The sequence below is a fragment of the Colletotrichum acutatum genome, assembly GCF_030867785.1.
Source record: "Colletotrichum acutatum strain CBS 112980 chromosome Unknown BDZ83scaffold_52, whole genome shotgun sequence".
Lineage (NCBI taxonomy): Eukaryota > Fungi > Ascomycota > Sordariomycetes > Glomerellales > Glomerellaceae > Colletotrichum > Colletotrichum acutatum.
In genome coordinates this window covers 29,198-44,810 of record NW_026849046.1, presented here as the reverse complement: position 1 = coordinate 44,810, position 15,613 = coordinate 29,198, and the positions used below count along the sequence as shown (strand labels likewise).

General features: G+C 54.2%; 4 protein-coding genes across 4 annotated transcripts; 3 read left to right on the top strand and 1 right to left on the bottom strand.

Annotated features, from left to right (window-relative positions):
- The first annotated feature begins 904 nt into the window (after positions 1-904).
- On the top strand, positions 905-4,162 carry BDZ83DRAFT_352182 (uncharacterized protein). Its single transcript, XM_060502536.1, has 9 exons — positions 905-1,391; positions 1,511-1,556; positions 1,626-2,035; positions 2,096-2,654; positions 2,707-2,745; positions 2,796-2,864; positions 2,913-3,172; positions 3,225-3,838; positions 3,929-4,162. The coding sequence occupies exons 1-9, from the start codon at positions 1,294-1,296 to the stop codon at positions 3,982-3,984; spliced, it is 2,151 nt and encodes a 716-aa protein (XP_060364424.1). The 5' UTR covers positions 905-1,293; the 3' UTR covers positions 3,985-4,162.
- Positions 4,163-4,459: 297 nt separating this feature from the next.
- Positions 4,460-6,101, top strand: BDZ83DRAFT_719940 (O-acetylhomoserine aminocarboxypropyltransferase/cysteine synthase; the record flags this gene model as incomplete). The annotated part of the gene is made up of 4 exons (XM_060512229.1): positions 4,460-4,494; positions 4,564-4,679; positions 4,746-5,665; positions 5,727-6,101. 4 exons carry the CDS (start codon positions 4,460-4,462, stop codon positions 6,099-6,101), a joined length of 1,446 nt encoding a protein of 481 aa, XP_060364423.1.
- Positions 6,102-8,439: 2,338 nt separating this feature from the next.
- On the top strand, positions 8,440-9,509 carry BDZ83DRAFT_719939 (Protoglobin-domain-containing protein; the record flags this gene model as incomplete). Its single annotated transcript, XM_060512228.1, has 3 exons — positions 8,440-8,542; positions 8,633-8,903; positions 8,996-9,509. 3 exons carry the CDS (start codon positions 8,440-8,442, stop codon positions 9,507-9,509), a joined length of 888 nt encoding a protein of 295 aa, XP_060364422.1.
- Positions 9,510-12,927: 3,418 nt separating this feature from the next.
- On the bottom strand, positions 12,928-15,595 carry BDZ83DRAFT_622997 (ABC1 family protein). Its single transcript, XM_060508355.1, has 3 exons — positions 14,676-15,595; positions 13,145-14,617; positions 12,928-13,091 (listed from the first exon to the last, which is right to left on the bottom strand). Exons 1-3 carry the CDS (start codon positions 15,258-15,260, stop codon positions 13,047-13,049), a joined length of 2,103 nt encoding a protein of 700 aa, XP_060364421.1. The 5' UTR covers positions 15,261-15,595; the 3' UTR covers positions 12,928-13,046.
- Between the last annotated feature and the right edge of the window lie 18 nt (positions 15,596-15,613).

Below are 15,613 nucleotides of genomic sequence, written 5' to 3'. Positions count from 1 at the left end.
TTGGGAAGGCAAGAGCAATGAGCATCGACACACCCACGGCACCTTCTCTGAGAGAGTGTCAGAGACGTGAGGTACAGAGAAGAGGTACATGGTACTGTGCGACTTGGGAAAGTTTGCTGTGCGCAACCCCTGTTCAAAGACCGGCCCAGCCAGCTGCAACACTGTGCGCAAGTTTTTCTCATTGGGCCAAGGTCTCGGTACGTATATCACGAGTTTAGTGCTTCCTACCAATGCGATTGGCCAACTCTGTCGTCTATTCAGGGATCCTCTCCACTGCCTTCTCCACCATGTCCTTCACCCCGGGACAGTCAAACCCACGCACCTTCTCCATCTCAACTCCCGAGAGAGAGGAAGGAGGGGAGGAAAGAACTCCAAAGGATACAGAGGGAAAGGCAGAAGCGAACGAGAGAGGGACCAAAACAGAAAAAGTACATGCAAAATCCCAATGATCCCTGACAGCCCTGCCTCTTTGCCTGGTCTTTTGAGAATTGAAAGTCGCAGCGTGCCGTCCTAGCCCTGTCACGATCGAACGATCCGCAGGTCGCCTTTCCCCACCCTTCCCTGTCCAGTCAAACTGCTGCCCGTCGTGCCTTCTCCTTACAAATCCCACCCGGTCGCCGCATTTTGCCCCTCTGTCGCCGACCTGAGAAAGAAAGGCACGAAGCAACGGAAACAGCAACCGCTCCTGCCTACGCTTGCACCGCACCCAAGCCGAACTGCATCTTCACCTGCCTACACCTGAGCTCCTGCCTGCATTAGCAGCCCAGCACCTGCCTGCCTCCGGCACATCGTACCTGAGGTTTTGGGTATCACCAAACGGCAAAGGAAACTACGACTGCAATCGCACCTGACCAGCTGGCGACACCGGCCGCGACAACCTTCCCACCTGTCGCCTATTCTTCTCCCTCCGGTTTTGCCGTCCAACCATCAACACCCTCGACGCTCCATTTCACTCTCCGGCCCGGCCGTGGCAGACATCCAGTCATCCACACCTCGACTCACCCAGCGCTGCCCCCCGTGTCGCTGCCATTTCATCTTATTACGTACCCAATCCCGCGATACCGACGTTTCCGCGCACCGTCTCGAGTCCAGACACCTTATTAACCCGTGGATTGCGCAAACAAGGCCCCAAGCCCGGACGACTCCGCCCCCGCTCCGTGTGACAATCCCCGATCCGCCCGGAAGGATTCTCATCTCGCCCAATTTTGCCCCCCATAGCCATCCGTCTCTCTCTGACCAACGCAGTTGACCTCACTTGATCCCGTCGGTATATCCTTATCATCACATTCGGTCATGAGCACAATGACAGAAGCCATTGCACCTCCTGGCCCGGCTTCCGCAGCGAAGAAGAAGTTTGCTACGCCCCCGGTCAAGATTGCCTGTCTCGCCTGGTAAGTCTTCTCATCTACTAGTCATCGAGAGGGAGTATGGTCAAAGTCGTCGCCCAAGACACGATCGCTACTGTGACCAAGGCATACATATCCCGGATCTGTGGCTCATGAATATATAGTCGAGCTTCCCGTACACGATGCGATGGAGCAAGCCCATGTGCTAGTGTAAGTTTATATCCCCGGCTCGACCCATTGCTCCAGTCATGTATGAAAAGGGCGACTGACATGATGTAGTGTAAAAGTAGAGGGCGCGATTGCGTCTTTAAGCCCAGCAGAAGAGGCGGCGCCCGCGTGAGGCGAAAGCCGCGGCCGGCTGAAGAGCTGGCCCGGCAGGTTCAGGCGTTCAATGGCGAGATGCCTCCAGACGAGGTCGCTCATCAAGATCGTGAGTCTTTGCGCTTGGGATCCTCGTCCGAGCAGCTCTTGACCGATGCTACAGCCATCTCTGTTCAAAATTACATCGACCCTGGCGCGGGCTTGAAGCAGTTGCAAGACTTCTTCCAAGACAGCGACTTCATCTTCGATACTCTCTTCATGTCGGGCGTCCCTGGCAGTACCAGCGGCGAAAGCGCATCCGAACACTCATTTAGCTTCCCAACGCCTCAAATCCCAGTCGCCAGAACGTATAAGAGTGACCAAGCCATGTAAGCGAAGCCGATTTTCCTTACTCCTCCAAGAGAATACCAGAGCTGACCATCAAATAGCCTCGATGCGTACTACATCTTCATCCACCCCTTCTTCCCTATTCTTCCTGCGCCTTCAGGCCTGCCTATGGATCAAGCTGTTCCGCATTTCCAAAACGACACGGAAGGCTTCGCAGACGAATATCAGCCGTCGACGCCCATCAGTCTGGCTATCTCTGCGATCCTTGGGTTGATTCCGTATCACAACGATGCCAACCATCTCAACAAGGAGTCGGTAGTTTTCCGCCGGAGGTATGCGCAATACCTAGCACAATGCGCCATCGAGAGCATCGAGATTGAATCGGAAATTCCGGATTCGTCCATTGAGCCGCCCAAGGCACTCAATGAATCTCCAGACGACTTCCCCAGGCAGCCATTCCACCCAGGCGTGCCTATCGAGCTGGAAAGTGTAATCGCTTTGGATATCCTTAGTGTGTATGAGTATGCGCAACGGGGCAATCTGAAGAAGATGCAGGCGCGAGCAGGTCAAGCCCTCGTTGCTGCGATGTCTTTGTCCATCCACACTTGCGCCGAAGAAGATGCATTCTCAGAAGCGAGGCGGAGGGTTTGGTGGATGACGGTGCGTTCCTCTTGCCCTGCTTCACAACACAGCTCGCTGACGATGAAAACAGTACATTTGCGTTTGTCAAGGATCAATTGTCAGCAACTCGGTATGTCCTCGTAGTCACCCGCTAGGAGCAAATATTCACATGCCATCTAGGAACCAACGTTCTCAGTGTTCACCCCTAGCTACACTGCCAAATACCCCGTGGTACAGTCGGATCCTGAGGTATGTATCATGACGAATTGACTACGATAAATGCTGACCATTTTCTAGGCTTTTGCCGTCTATATCCAGGCACAGCAAGCGATCCTGTCAGCAACCCAATTCGTCATCGAGCTCAACAAGACTGTCAAGTCCGGCGGTGACATGGCACGAATCTACGCGCGCATGAAGGAAATGGAGGCATACCTCGAACCCCTCAACACCATGGCCGACTCTTGGATCCTTCAGTCAACGACAACGACCCCACTGGATCCTACGGAGGAGGTCTTGTCCCGCTCCCTCCGCTGCATGGCTCGGATCAAACTCAACAGGTAAGAATCTGCATCTCCTTCCAGATCAGGTGCAATTGCTGACGGCCAACAGCGCACGAATCAAACTCCACCGATACTGCGCTTTCTTTGACATGCCCGTCTTTTCCGGCAAGTACTGCGATCTCAAGTCCAAAGCCGACAACGATGCCAACATGGAGCCACGGAGCTGGCCGTCATGTTCATGCAGCTCCATGATGAGCTTGCCATCACCACCAGTGGCCATATCAAACGGATCAACTACGCCACCTGGAAAGAAGTCTCCTCACTCGGAACATTCGCCTAGCAGCCAATCGCCAGCGACGTTCCCCTTTAGCAGTCACCAGTCGGCCAAGATCTGCCTCAAAGCGGCTATCAACATCTCACAATCCTTTGATGACCTGCCGTATCCTAATCCCTTCGGTCAACTATGCCCCGCCCCCTGCTATCTGGCGCCCACATCGACAATCGTATGTCCGAGGACAATGCCCTCGTTTGCTTGCTGTGCTATGCAATGCGCGTACGCGTTGCTTATGGTCAATCACAAGACCAAGGCGATGTACCCGGAGAACGCACTAGCCACTCCGATGGTGGAAAGCCTCTTGATGCGACTGCAGACGGGGTTGGCCTCTATCTCGGCGACACTGGAAAATTATGCCACGGCGTTTGAAGCGCTCGGTGGGATGCGCGGTAAGAAAACCCCCCAAACTTTCCAGACTTGGCTTGCCCCTGGTCATTTGGCCCATTGCTTTTTTCGTTGTTGCTAACGTCATGCCGCAGACCAAATTCGGAGTGTCATCGAACCCACCATGATGTTTGACGGACCGGTCCAGTAATGGCCCGATCGGCATTTCGCCTCCAGTTTATCTCCAGTCTATCTGCAGACTGCCAAGTGCCTCGCATCTCGCCGGGCGCCCGCATTATTTTGTTTCTAACGGCATCTGACGACATCCCGATATGGGATCTGAACACGGCCTCTAGGTGGAGTCTCGGGAACGTCTGGGAAAAAAAGGGGGGAGGGGTGTTTTGCGGGGTTTGCTCACTTATCAGCAAAGACCGGAGATCGAGACAGCTCCGACATGCAACAAGCCGCAATCTGTGCGCCCATCTGAGGGGTATCGAACGACTGAAACGAAGTGATGCATTTGCTCCAAGGGCGTTGAGGAAACATTTAAGATTTTGTCATTTGCCATGATGGGACGACAAAAAGTTGGAGCCAAAGCTTTCAACAGAGAATTGGAGTTGGCTCAGGAACCGGAACGAACTATTAGACTACCACCCCTCTCAAAACATATTTTTATCATCTTCAAGATGCCTGTGTCCGGATCTCTTAGCAACGTGGACTGGTGAGAAGCCCGTTCGGCCTTTGCCTTGATACACACTGCTACTTGAAGCTAACAACATTGGCCAACTAGGGAACCAAGCTTCTCCACGCTTGCAGTTCACGGCGGCCAAGAGCCCGACCCAGTCAACGGCTCCCGAGCTGTGCCGTTGTATCAAACAGCTGCCTACAACTTTACAGATGCCGCAGGTCAGTAGCTTCATCCTCGGACCGGTCACGCAATACATGTATGCATCTATTGACGTCGGAGTACAGATGGCGCCAGCAAGTTTGCATGGAGCAAAGATGGTTACGTCTACACACGCATGGGCAACCCGACCAACAGCGTCTTCGAGACGCGCATGGCAATGCTCGAGGGCGGCGTCGGCGCCGTAGCCGCGGCGTCAGGCCACGCCGCGCAGTTCATGGCCCTGACCAACTGCTGCGAGCCGGGCCAGAACTTTGTTAGCACCAGCTGGCTGTACGGTGGCACGTACAACCAGTTCCGCGTGTACATGAAGAAGTTCAAAATCGACGTCAAGTGGGTCGTCGGCAACGAGCCCGCCGACATTGACGCCGCCATTGACGAGAACACGCGATGCGTCTACATTGAGACGATCAGCAACCCGAAGCACAGCGTCCCGGATATCAAGGCCATTGCGGACGTGGCGCACAAGCACGGTATCCCCCTCATTGTGGACAACACCTTTGGTATGGGCGGGTACCTGTGCCAGCCCATCAAGCAGGGCGCCGACATTGTCACACACTCAGCTACAAAGTGGATCGGGGGCCACGGCACTTCAATGGGCGGTATCGTCATCGACGGCGGCCACTTTGACTGGAGCGCGTCCGGCAAGTTTCCTGGTTTCACGGAGCCGGCGGACGGATACCATGGTCTCAAGTTCTGGGAGACGTACGGGTATAAGGCGCTCTCGGCAAAGCTGCGGATGGATAGCATGCGCGATTTGGGACCGTGCCTGAGTCCCTTCAACGCGTGGCTCCTGCTCCAGGGCCTGGAGACGCTTGCTCTGAGAGGAGAGAGGCACGCCGAGAACACGCAGAAGCTGGCCGAGTGGCTCGAAGCACACCCCAGCGTCAACTGGGTGCTGTACCCTGGCCTCAAGTCGCACCCGGACTACGAGTACACCAAGAGGGTGTTTACCAACGGCGCGGGTGGTGTCTTGACCTTCGGCGTTGTAAGTTGACCACAAAGCACAGTCCCAGCTAAAGTGTAGTCGCTAACCGTCCCGAATCCAGGCCGGAAACATCGAACAAGTCCGCTCCGTCGTCGACAACCTCAAGCTCTGCTCGCACCTGGCCAACGTGGGCGACGCAAAGACGCTCATTATCCACCCCTGGGTGACGACGCACCAGCAGCTCCCCGACGAGGAGAAGATCAAAGGCGGCGTCACCCCGGACCTCATCCGCGTGTCGGTCGGTATCGAAGGATTCGAAGACATCAAGAGGGACTTTGAGCAGGCGTTTGACAAGGCCGGGTTGCCGGCGGCGACCAAGGCGGGCGGAGATCCGTTCTCCAAGGCTCTGAATCTCGTTTCGGGCGGGTTCATGGGGAAGTCGTCAACGGGCGCGCCTAGGCCTGGGACGGATGGGACTATTTCTGTTGAGGCTTGAGGTGTTGCTTGGTAAGCGTAGCTTTGGGAGGTTACTTTGATTTTGCGTCTGGTGACGCGGGTAGATGGGTTCCTTGTGTGAGGGACTATGGTAAATACCTAGATGAGACGGTCAGTCAGGGCAGCAATGTGACGACGATTTTGACTACTTGAGTATGCATGTCCAGTTTCTTCAGAGCCTTTCTTTGCAGTCCGTTTCAGGGCGAACGGTTCCATCAACTCACGCCAACGTGGAGGACCTCTAGAGGCCAGACATTGGGACCATGAAATGGGTCCCATGCAACGCTCACGCCGGGAGCTTGAGTTTAGCCCACGCGCGTAGGCAGATCTCCAAGCAGGTAAGCTCTGGTGGCTAAGGTAGATCAGCATCCTGCGTATAGGTATGCACAGCATGGCTTTACTTACAGGTTACACATCATGCATGCTTGCAATGAACGTACTGGCGGGTATCACACGGCAGTATCACAACATTCGCAAATTCTCTTCCACAGCCTTTTTTTGGCTGGTACCTCAAGAGCAAGTAGCCGTGGGAGGAAGCACGAGCATGGACACTCGCAGGCTGGCGCTTGCCATGTTGAGCTACGATACCCCCCCTCTGTTCCTGCCGTACCGTGCCCCGCGCCAAATTGTCTTCCGTCACCTTTGTCCGATTACATCATCAATTGCAACCTAAACACAGTCACTCCTCTCAACGACATCTCATCTACACATTTTCCAATCAAGAAGGCATCAAATTCCCAAACTCACAAGGACATAAATACTCTCCCCAAGAGAAAAAACCATAGCACCAGTTCTCAACATCGCCTTCTACTGCAATCATCAACATACCGCGTCTACCTGCCTTGAAGCCCCGGAAGCCGATCATGGGCTTCATACCACCACACATGCTCAAGGCCAAGGCCGCGAGCCAGGACGTCTCTGCTGAAGAGCGGGAGGCATCAAGGAGGACGATGGAGTCGGATGCTGCTAGGCAGGCGCAAAGGGAGGGTCGGGAGAAGGGGAAGACGAGTGGTGGTGGTGGGAGTGCGACGGAGGTGAAGGGCGAGAAAAAGGAGGGTGATGAGAAAAAGGAGTGAAGGCTGGAGGAGGATGGGAGATGCCGTGCTTGAGATTGGAATGTCGCGCGGGAGTGGACGAGATGTTTCATGAGTACGAAATACCGGAAAGAAGATTGATACCAACCTCGACTTTGGGTAAAGAAACGAGACACCACAAACACCAAAAACGGAACGGTAAACAAGGGATTAGGTGGAGAGAGAATGATCTGTTCGAGGTCTTCCGTCCTTATTGAAAACAGTGGCAAACCACAATAGCCATTGAACTTGAGCAATGACTACCACAAATCGCGTTGCTTATTCTCTTGAACCTTGGATGAGAGACCTGCCATCACGGGCTGTAGAGTTGACAGGTGCAAGGGCGATCTCGGAATGAAGGGAAACGCGCATGTCACCGGTAATCTTTCGTTCCAATTTCCCCAGAAAACAATCCAGGGCCCAGTCCAACCTGACTTCCTAACCATCAAACTTAGCAGAATGATCCACTCGCGCGTCCCAGTCCCGACCAACCGCAGCAGGCCCAGATTCTCCCATCTGACCAACACGACAAGAATCAGTCGATGCGAAAACAAGAGCGGCGGACCCTTGCAGTGCAGGAGTTCTCGGTCCCGCCGGGGCAGCTTGCCAGCCTCAGAATTCCCAAGAACTGAAGAATCACACGGTCTCACCGGCGTCCTGCGGCGGATCGCCCTACACATTCACCCCGCTAAATTTACCCGCGGTGGATCCCGCCCGCCAGCCTGGCTCTGCGGTGCTCTGCCTAGGTAGCTATAGCTCACCCTGGTCAGCACCCGTCAGGGTAGACCAGAAAGTGGTGCGACTTTGGCACGAACCAGAACATCAGACCACCATCGGCCGGTGACCCTCTGCCCGACGATAGGGACTGCACCACGCAACTTTGCAAGTCTATGAGGGATCAGCTCATTGAGTTCTTCTCGGCGCATGATGACGCAGAGGGAAAGGTTGGGATCTTGCGATGATATGCCGTCCCCTTAATGGCCGGCCGTTTGGATGGGACCCTTTCTTCTCATTCAAATATCGCGGGGTCCCCTTTTCCCGACGCATTTGGAGATGGCGAAGAGGGACGTTTGAGAAGGACCATTCACGATTCGAGTATTACCAAATCGACAAGACGACGATTACCAACTTGAACTTCCATTTGGTTTCAGCGAAAGGGGTTTCTATCGATACTTACGAGGTTTTCAACTAGCATCAGCAGGCTTCAGACACCACAACAGGGAACACCACAAGTCTCGTCCCCGCCAAAGCGAAGAAACCGCCAAGATGGGTCTCATGAGGCACATGAATCACGTCGACCGCGAGGAACTCTACACAGACCTCGAGGCCCGCATCCGCTACCTCCACAGCTTTCTCGATTTCAGCAGCAGTACGTCTCTCTTTCCCTGTGATCGACTTCCACAGTCAAACTATCACAACCAACTCCAAGACGCACACGCTAACCAACCCCCACTTACAGAAGACATCGAGGCCCTCATCCACGGCGCAAAATACGTCAAGGCCCTCATCCCCGCCGTCGTCAACATCGTCTACCACAAGCTGCTGCAGTACGACATCACCGCCCGCGCCTTCACCACCCGCTCCACCTCCTTCGAGGGCCCCATGGACGAGGTCCCCGACGACAACTCGCCGCAGATTCTGCACCGCAAGATGTTTCTCAGGGCGTATCTGGCGAAGCTGTGCTCTGATCCGAGCAAGATGGAGTTTTGGGAGTATCTCGACAAGGTTGGGTATGTAATTCTGTCCCCTCCAGTCTACCTCTATACCCGTAGACTTTGATGCGCCGTTGGCAAGAGACAGCCGACAACTAACAGCACAACAGAATGATGCACGTAGGCCTGGGCCGCAAACACCCCCTCAACGTAGAATACATCCACCTCGGCGCCTGCCTCTCCTTCATCCAAGACATCATGACCGAAGCCATCCTCTCCCACCCGCGCATGGTGATGCAAAAGAAGATCGCCCTTGTTAAAGCCCTCGGAAAAGTCATCTGGATCCAAAATGACCTCATGGCGAAGTGGCACTGCAAAGACGGCGCAGAGTTCCAGCGCGACGGCGACGAGGATGGGGACGGGCTCGAGATTGAAGAGGAAGGGTACCTTCATGGGAAGAAGATTTTGGAGAGCGAGAGTGATGAGGAGACTGCTGTTAATGGGGTGCCTGGTGGGAATGGGCCGAAGTCGCCGAGTAGGTTACCTACGAGGAGGCCGAATAGTCCTGGCAGTGGTGGGGTGTGCCCGTTTACCGGGATCTCGGCGGGGATGGAGGGGATGAAGGTGTCGGAAAGCAAGGCGGAGAAGGAGGAGGGACCGCAAAGGGTTGAGGCTTCAGTTTAGATTGATGTTGGGAAGTGTTTTATAAGGGTCTTTTGCATTGCTTGGGTGCATGGTTGGATGGCGTTTGGGGGTGTAGAGTAATAGGTCTCGGCTCAATATTCACGACTTCTACGGTTTGACTTCTGGTAGCTTGGTGTGACTTCACTCATCTGGCGATGGGGCGGGAGCACTGGGAGATTCTGCATGTAAGTGAGAGAATTGTCTCATGAGTCTATCTACACTTGTACCAATTTTGAATCATCATGCAAAGCCTCCCGGATTCTGCAAGGTAAAGCCCCTGCCAAACAGATCCTCGATCCAGGAAAACACTCTGGTACCTTATCCTCCCTCCAAGGATTGCAGTTCAAAGCCCATGCCGGGACCTAGGCCCAAGCCTCTTCCAAACGTTCCTACCACTAAAGGCCGAGCTTCTCCGTCCAAGCATGCCTCTGTTCTGGATAAGCAAACTTCTGGTGACACATCTCTTCTTTGTCATCTCGATCCCATGTCTCCAACAGCTTGTGCCCAATATGACGTGGCACTTTTGTAAACGACTCGAGACGTAAGATCATAGATCGATTTGCCTAGCTCCTGATAGAGCGAACAATTTGCTTCATCTATTCTTCCACATTAGCTACTCAGTTGAGCTGTTGGTCATGCTGCTCGATATCTTACATCTCTTAGTGCCGATGCAAGTCAAGATCTTCAATGCTCTCGCTTGATGTGTTGAATGCCCCTGCCATGGACGTGTCCATTTGCGTAATAACCAGCGTTCTGGTTCTCTGAGGAAGATGGCTGAGCTCCTCCAAAAGAGGTGTGTGCATTGTTCACGTTTGCGGATGGCATTCCACTCATATGACTCTGAATCGCAGCAGGCGAAAGTCTCACAGGCAAACGATAATGATGTGCACCTCCTTGATCGTGGTTCCCTGCTCTTTGCATGGGCGATCCATCCTGGTCCAGATTGCGTTTTCGGCGCTTAATGGCAGCTTGGAGTTGAGCCACTTCATGGCGTCTCTCCACAAGTCTATGCTCCTGATCAGAAACCTTTCGGCGCAACTCTTGAACTTCACCAAGCACATCCTCTCTCTTCTTTGCCTCGGACCCTAGACGTTGAATCTCAGACTTTTGAGACTTGATGACCTGTTGGAGGATGGCGTTCTCGGCCTTGACTTCGGTCGCCGTCATGCCCATAAGAGGGTCTCGATGGACTTCGTTCTTCGAGGCAGCGTCTTCGTTGTCCCTAGTGTTTCTCATTGTATGTCTTTCCTCAATTTGCTCTTTCATGTCGGCGATGGTTTGCTCTCTAGTTTCGATCTCGCGACGCATATCCGACTTCATCTGCTTCAAATGAGTCTTCTTGATTTCCAAGGTGCGTTTGACCAACTCCATTTCGTCTTGCAATTCGGAAATTTTGGTGTCTGCTTCTTTAGCCTTAGACTCTGCATTCTTGAACTTTGACTCGGCTTCCTTCATCGTGGTATCGGCTGCCACCTTGCCACTCCTGTACTTCGCCTTCTTCCGCTCCAGAGTCTCGATCGATTTTCGGAGCGCCTTGACGACCGGCAAGTTCTCGGGGTCGTCTCCTTCATCGATGGACCTCTTTCTCTTAGCAGATGTTCTCTTGAACTTGACCAGCTGCTCTTGAAGATTGACGACATCCTTGGCGTACGACTGTTGGATGATTGAAAGCCGAGTGTAGTCCCAGTTTCTGGTAGGCTGATGGGCGTAGTAAGGGCCTTGGCACTCCGTTTGGCAACAGTGCTGGTAGGAACGGCCATCACTGGTGACAGTGTACCATGCCAGGTCTCTGTTCGCAACGACTTTGGCAGCTGCTGCGTTCTTGTGAATGTCGCATGATCGGGAGATGACCCATCCGTCTCTCTTGCCACCAGCCTCTTGTCGAGCAATGACGCAGATAGATAAGAAGTCGACGATAGTGAAGCCTGAGCGATTGGTGTCGATGACAAAGCGCCAATGAGGTTGGACTGATCGGAAGGTGGTGCCATCGCCGCTGTACAGCGCGAGAATGGAGTTCAGTTCCAAGAGACTTCGGGCTGGGAACTCGTACTCGGCAGCGAGCTCAAGAACGACTGGCTCCCACTTCTTCCAACACTCTTCGGTGACATGGATTCGCATCGTGTCAATGCAGGGTTGTCGAGTTATTGCCAGCTGAAAATGTCGGGAATGGAGGTTCGTATCACGGGGCCGGGGCCAAGGAGGCGGGAAAGCTTGGTGACGAAAGCGAAAGAAGAAGCAGAGGGACTCAGATCGCGCTCGCCCTTGTACCAGGTACAAAGAAGCAAGAGAAGTCGGTGCGATTGAGAGGTAGGTGATGGGGGAAAGTGAAGCAAGAGTCTGCAATAGCTCTGAAGGTTTTGAATTCCCTCACAATAGGGCGAAGCGAGGAAGGTTTGAGATGGGAGGTGCAAAAAAGAAAGAGGCAGGGGCTCCCGCGGGGATTCGGGAAAACTATTCTGATAGTTTTATGGTAAAGCGAGTGGGAAAGAGCGATGGTTGCTCTGAGAGCAGGTGTAAAAAGGTGAAGACCATCATTGACGAGGAAGGAGCAGCACCCACCTCACGTGAGGTCCTCCGTCCAAGGCACCTGCCAACTTGAACCCACTTGTCAATTGATGTGGCATCTGAATCATACCTTAACTGAGAAACATCCATGGATGTGATCGAGAACTCTCTCACCTCTCGCTCCCTATCGATCCTTCATCATGCTTAAAGCTTTGATGATACGTCTGCCATCACTGGAGATCTTGACACACTCTGATACTCTATGTTCCCAACTAGCCTCAAGACTAGGCAGACAAGGTTCAGAATGCATGGAAGTCGCGAGGACCTTCAAAGAATTCAGGAGCTTGGCCCCATTTCCTATCGAGAGCGCCTGCGCCTGCATCAAGGATGCCTCCTCACCACATTCGACTAGCTTTGGCCCATTCATACCTTTCTGTCCATGTCATCAACAGCATGAGACAGCCCTTTCTAAGAGACAACATCAAACGAAAGTACTTGGCACCGTGGAAGATACCGTCATGGTTGCCCTCTTGCACATCAGAATGGCTGATGAGGGGAACAACTACACAGCGGAGATCACACTTGCTAGTCCCTGAAGCATCTGGACATGGAAATATTGACGAGATTTCCAGAGGCAAGTATCCAGGATTGCATGTAGCCAGAAACGAGGCCCAAACCAGGTTTGCAGTATCCACGCTTACCGAGTTGAATGTTCAACAAGAGCCATCACCAGCTACTTCGCCCAGATACTTAAGCTGGCTCCAGCTCGAACTTTACCATTGTTAGTTGCCCACACTTCCAGCTCATGAGCGACACCGGCACAGTCAGTACATTTGACCGGCAGCGTCATCGATCGACCTACATGGTCGAGGAAGCTGAGGCTGACACACAGCACAGAGGGATATAACACTGTTTGGCAACAAATTAAATCTGGCGTGTATTTGAAGTCTCTGCTCTACGAGATGTATCTCTACCATGCCCCATCTAGAGCGCCAACCCATGCAATCATTTATAAGTACTGTACAGTTTACATTACACATTCGGTGCAAGGAGATCATATTTAACGCAACGTTCAACCTAGGGATCATTAGCAAGGGTACACCATCGACAGAAACGGGATCACTACTCACATCTTCAATGCTCGCCTGCAAGAACCGCCGGGTCTCCAGGCCAGCCCACACAACCAACATGCTGAAATCACCATGCTTCGCCATCTCGGCACCGCTCTGAGCGCTCAGCTGCCGGAGAATGGGCAGAGAGCTACTCAGAAGGTCCATATCCGGGTTCAGACTGCGTCCGATGCCTTCGAGCAGGAGGATACTGATGACGACGTTGACGAAATCACCCTCAAGACGGACGTGGTGCCCGCGGACCATACCCAAGACCTCCTGCAAGATGTCGCCAATCTTGATGTTGCCCAGCGCGAGGGTGCGGCTCTTGACGCCGAGAACCAGGTGCTGCATCTTGAGCGCAAACACTTCCTTGTCGAGCACGGCGTCAGGCTGGCGGCAGCGCTCGCACATGAGGTTACCAGCCTTGTATCCATCAAATTCTGCGACGGCGCGGAAGAGGTCGAGGAAATTTGTTCGGTTCGTCTCGTTGAGCTCCGTCACCAGACCCGTGTCGATGAAGATGAGTTGCGGGCGGAAGCCCTCGTTGTCAATCTTGCGCAACTCGGCCGCCCAGGCAGCAGGGTCCTTCCTATGGCGGTAAGGTCGCAGGCGGGCGAGGACCTGTTCTGTGACGTCGTCTTGGTCTTCTGGGTGCTCCTTGGCGTGGTTTCTGCGGAACTTGAGATCCGGCTCATGGGATTGGTAGAAGCGAACCATGATGTTGCCTGGGTGCAGATCGGCGTGGACAAAGTTGTCAATCAAGAGCATGCGCAAGAAGGCATCAAGGCCCTCCGAGGCAATATCATGCTGGAAGACGCCGCCGCCGTTCTCCATGAAGTCGGCCAGCGGGATGCCCTGAGCGAATTCCTCAACTAACACGTTGCGGGTGGTGAACTCGGTGTACGGATACGGGAACCATGCTGTCGTGCGGTCCTTGAAGTTCTTGCGGAACTTGGCGAGATTGGCGGCCTCGATGCGGAGGTCGAGCTGAAGCTTCATCATCTCGCCAAACTGCGCGACCTCGTCGGGGAGGGAGAGCCATTCGATGGTGGGTATAACGTTGAGGGCGGAGGCAAAGAAGTGCATGATGCGCAGATCTCGGCGGACGGTCCTCTCGACGCGAGGGTGCAGGACTTTTACAGCGACATAGGTGGAGGGAACCCTCTTCGGAGTGCTCTTGAGAGCAGCATCGACGTTCTTTGCGACCTTGTGACGGAGCGGCCGGGGTTCTTCCGGAAGGTCTGCGTCGCCGGGGGCCGCGAGACTGGCCTTGAGCTTGGCCCGGTAGACCTGGGCGATGGCGCCGACGCCAAGGGGCTTCTCGTCAAATTCTTCAAAAATGTCGTTGAAATCGCGTCCGTCAAAGGCGGCAGAGACGATGCGCTTGGTGTCGTGCATGGAGTGCGCCGGGGCGTTGGAGTGCAGTTTTGACATGATTTCGCACATTTCGTTGGGAAAGATGTCGGAGCGAGAGGCGGCCCATTGACCGAGCTGCGCGGTGTTAGTGACATTGCTATATCTGAGATTCGAGGTGATTGCTGAAAAGTACCTTGATAAAAGCTGGGCCAGCCCACTCCATGGACTGAACCAAAAAGCCGTACCACCATAGCGTGCCACTCCTCTCGTTATCGCGATCTTTCTGCCGCCTGCCGAGCCACAGAGCAGGAACAGCAACGATGACGGGAACAAAGATGATGAGCAGATGCAGAAACCGCACGCCGGTGCATAGGGGCTCCCAAAGATAGACGTCCACAGCAATCTTCAGCGTATGCCACGCCCTCGAAATCCCGCTATCGTCGTCGGCGACCTTCTTCTTGATCTCGGCTCGGCTGACCTCCAGCATGCGCTTCTCGCCCGTCTGGTCGGTGCCTCCATTATCCTTCTCCGAGAGCTCAAAGAAGGCTGCCGTGCCGAGGGCACCGGCACCTGCACCGCCGGCTCGGAGGGTGTATCTCTTGTATCTACTGCTGCTCCCACTGCTGCCGCCGGTTTGCCATGGTATCCGTCTCGACTGCTGGGAGCTCCGGAAGGTGCTCCTGAATGTGGAGTAGAATTGGGTGGTGGTGCCGTTCGGCGCTGGTGCTCGGAAGGCCGGACGTGGACAAAACCGGCCCAGTACGAAGGCCAGTCTCATCTCGAGGGAGGATCGGGGGTTGATGATCGGAGGACCGGTGTCATGTTCTCAGTGTCGCAGGGTGGGGGGAAGAATGATGAGGTACGAAGTGGGAGGGGGCGAAAAGGCGGCGCGAAAGGAAGGTGAAGTCGCGCGGCGCCCAGGATCGCGGGATCGGGGACCACGGGGTGACGGACGAATGCGAATGGAATAGGGCGTTGTTGGTGCCATTGGGTGGTGACGTAGGGATTTTTGGTGGCACTGGTGGGTATCTTCCTTTAGCTGTGGCGGGGAATCTTCGGGGAATCATGTGCCACTCGGTTCAATGACACTCGCATTTTCAGCACTCTGCACGCTGCACCTTACTGATGGGT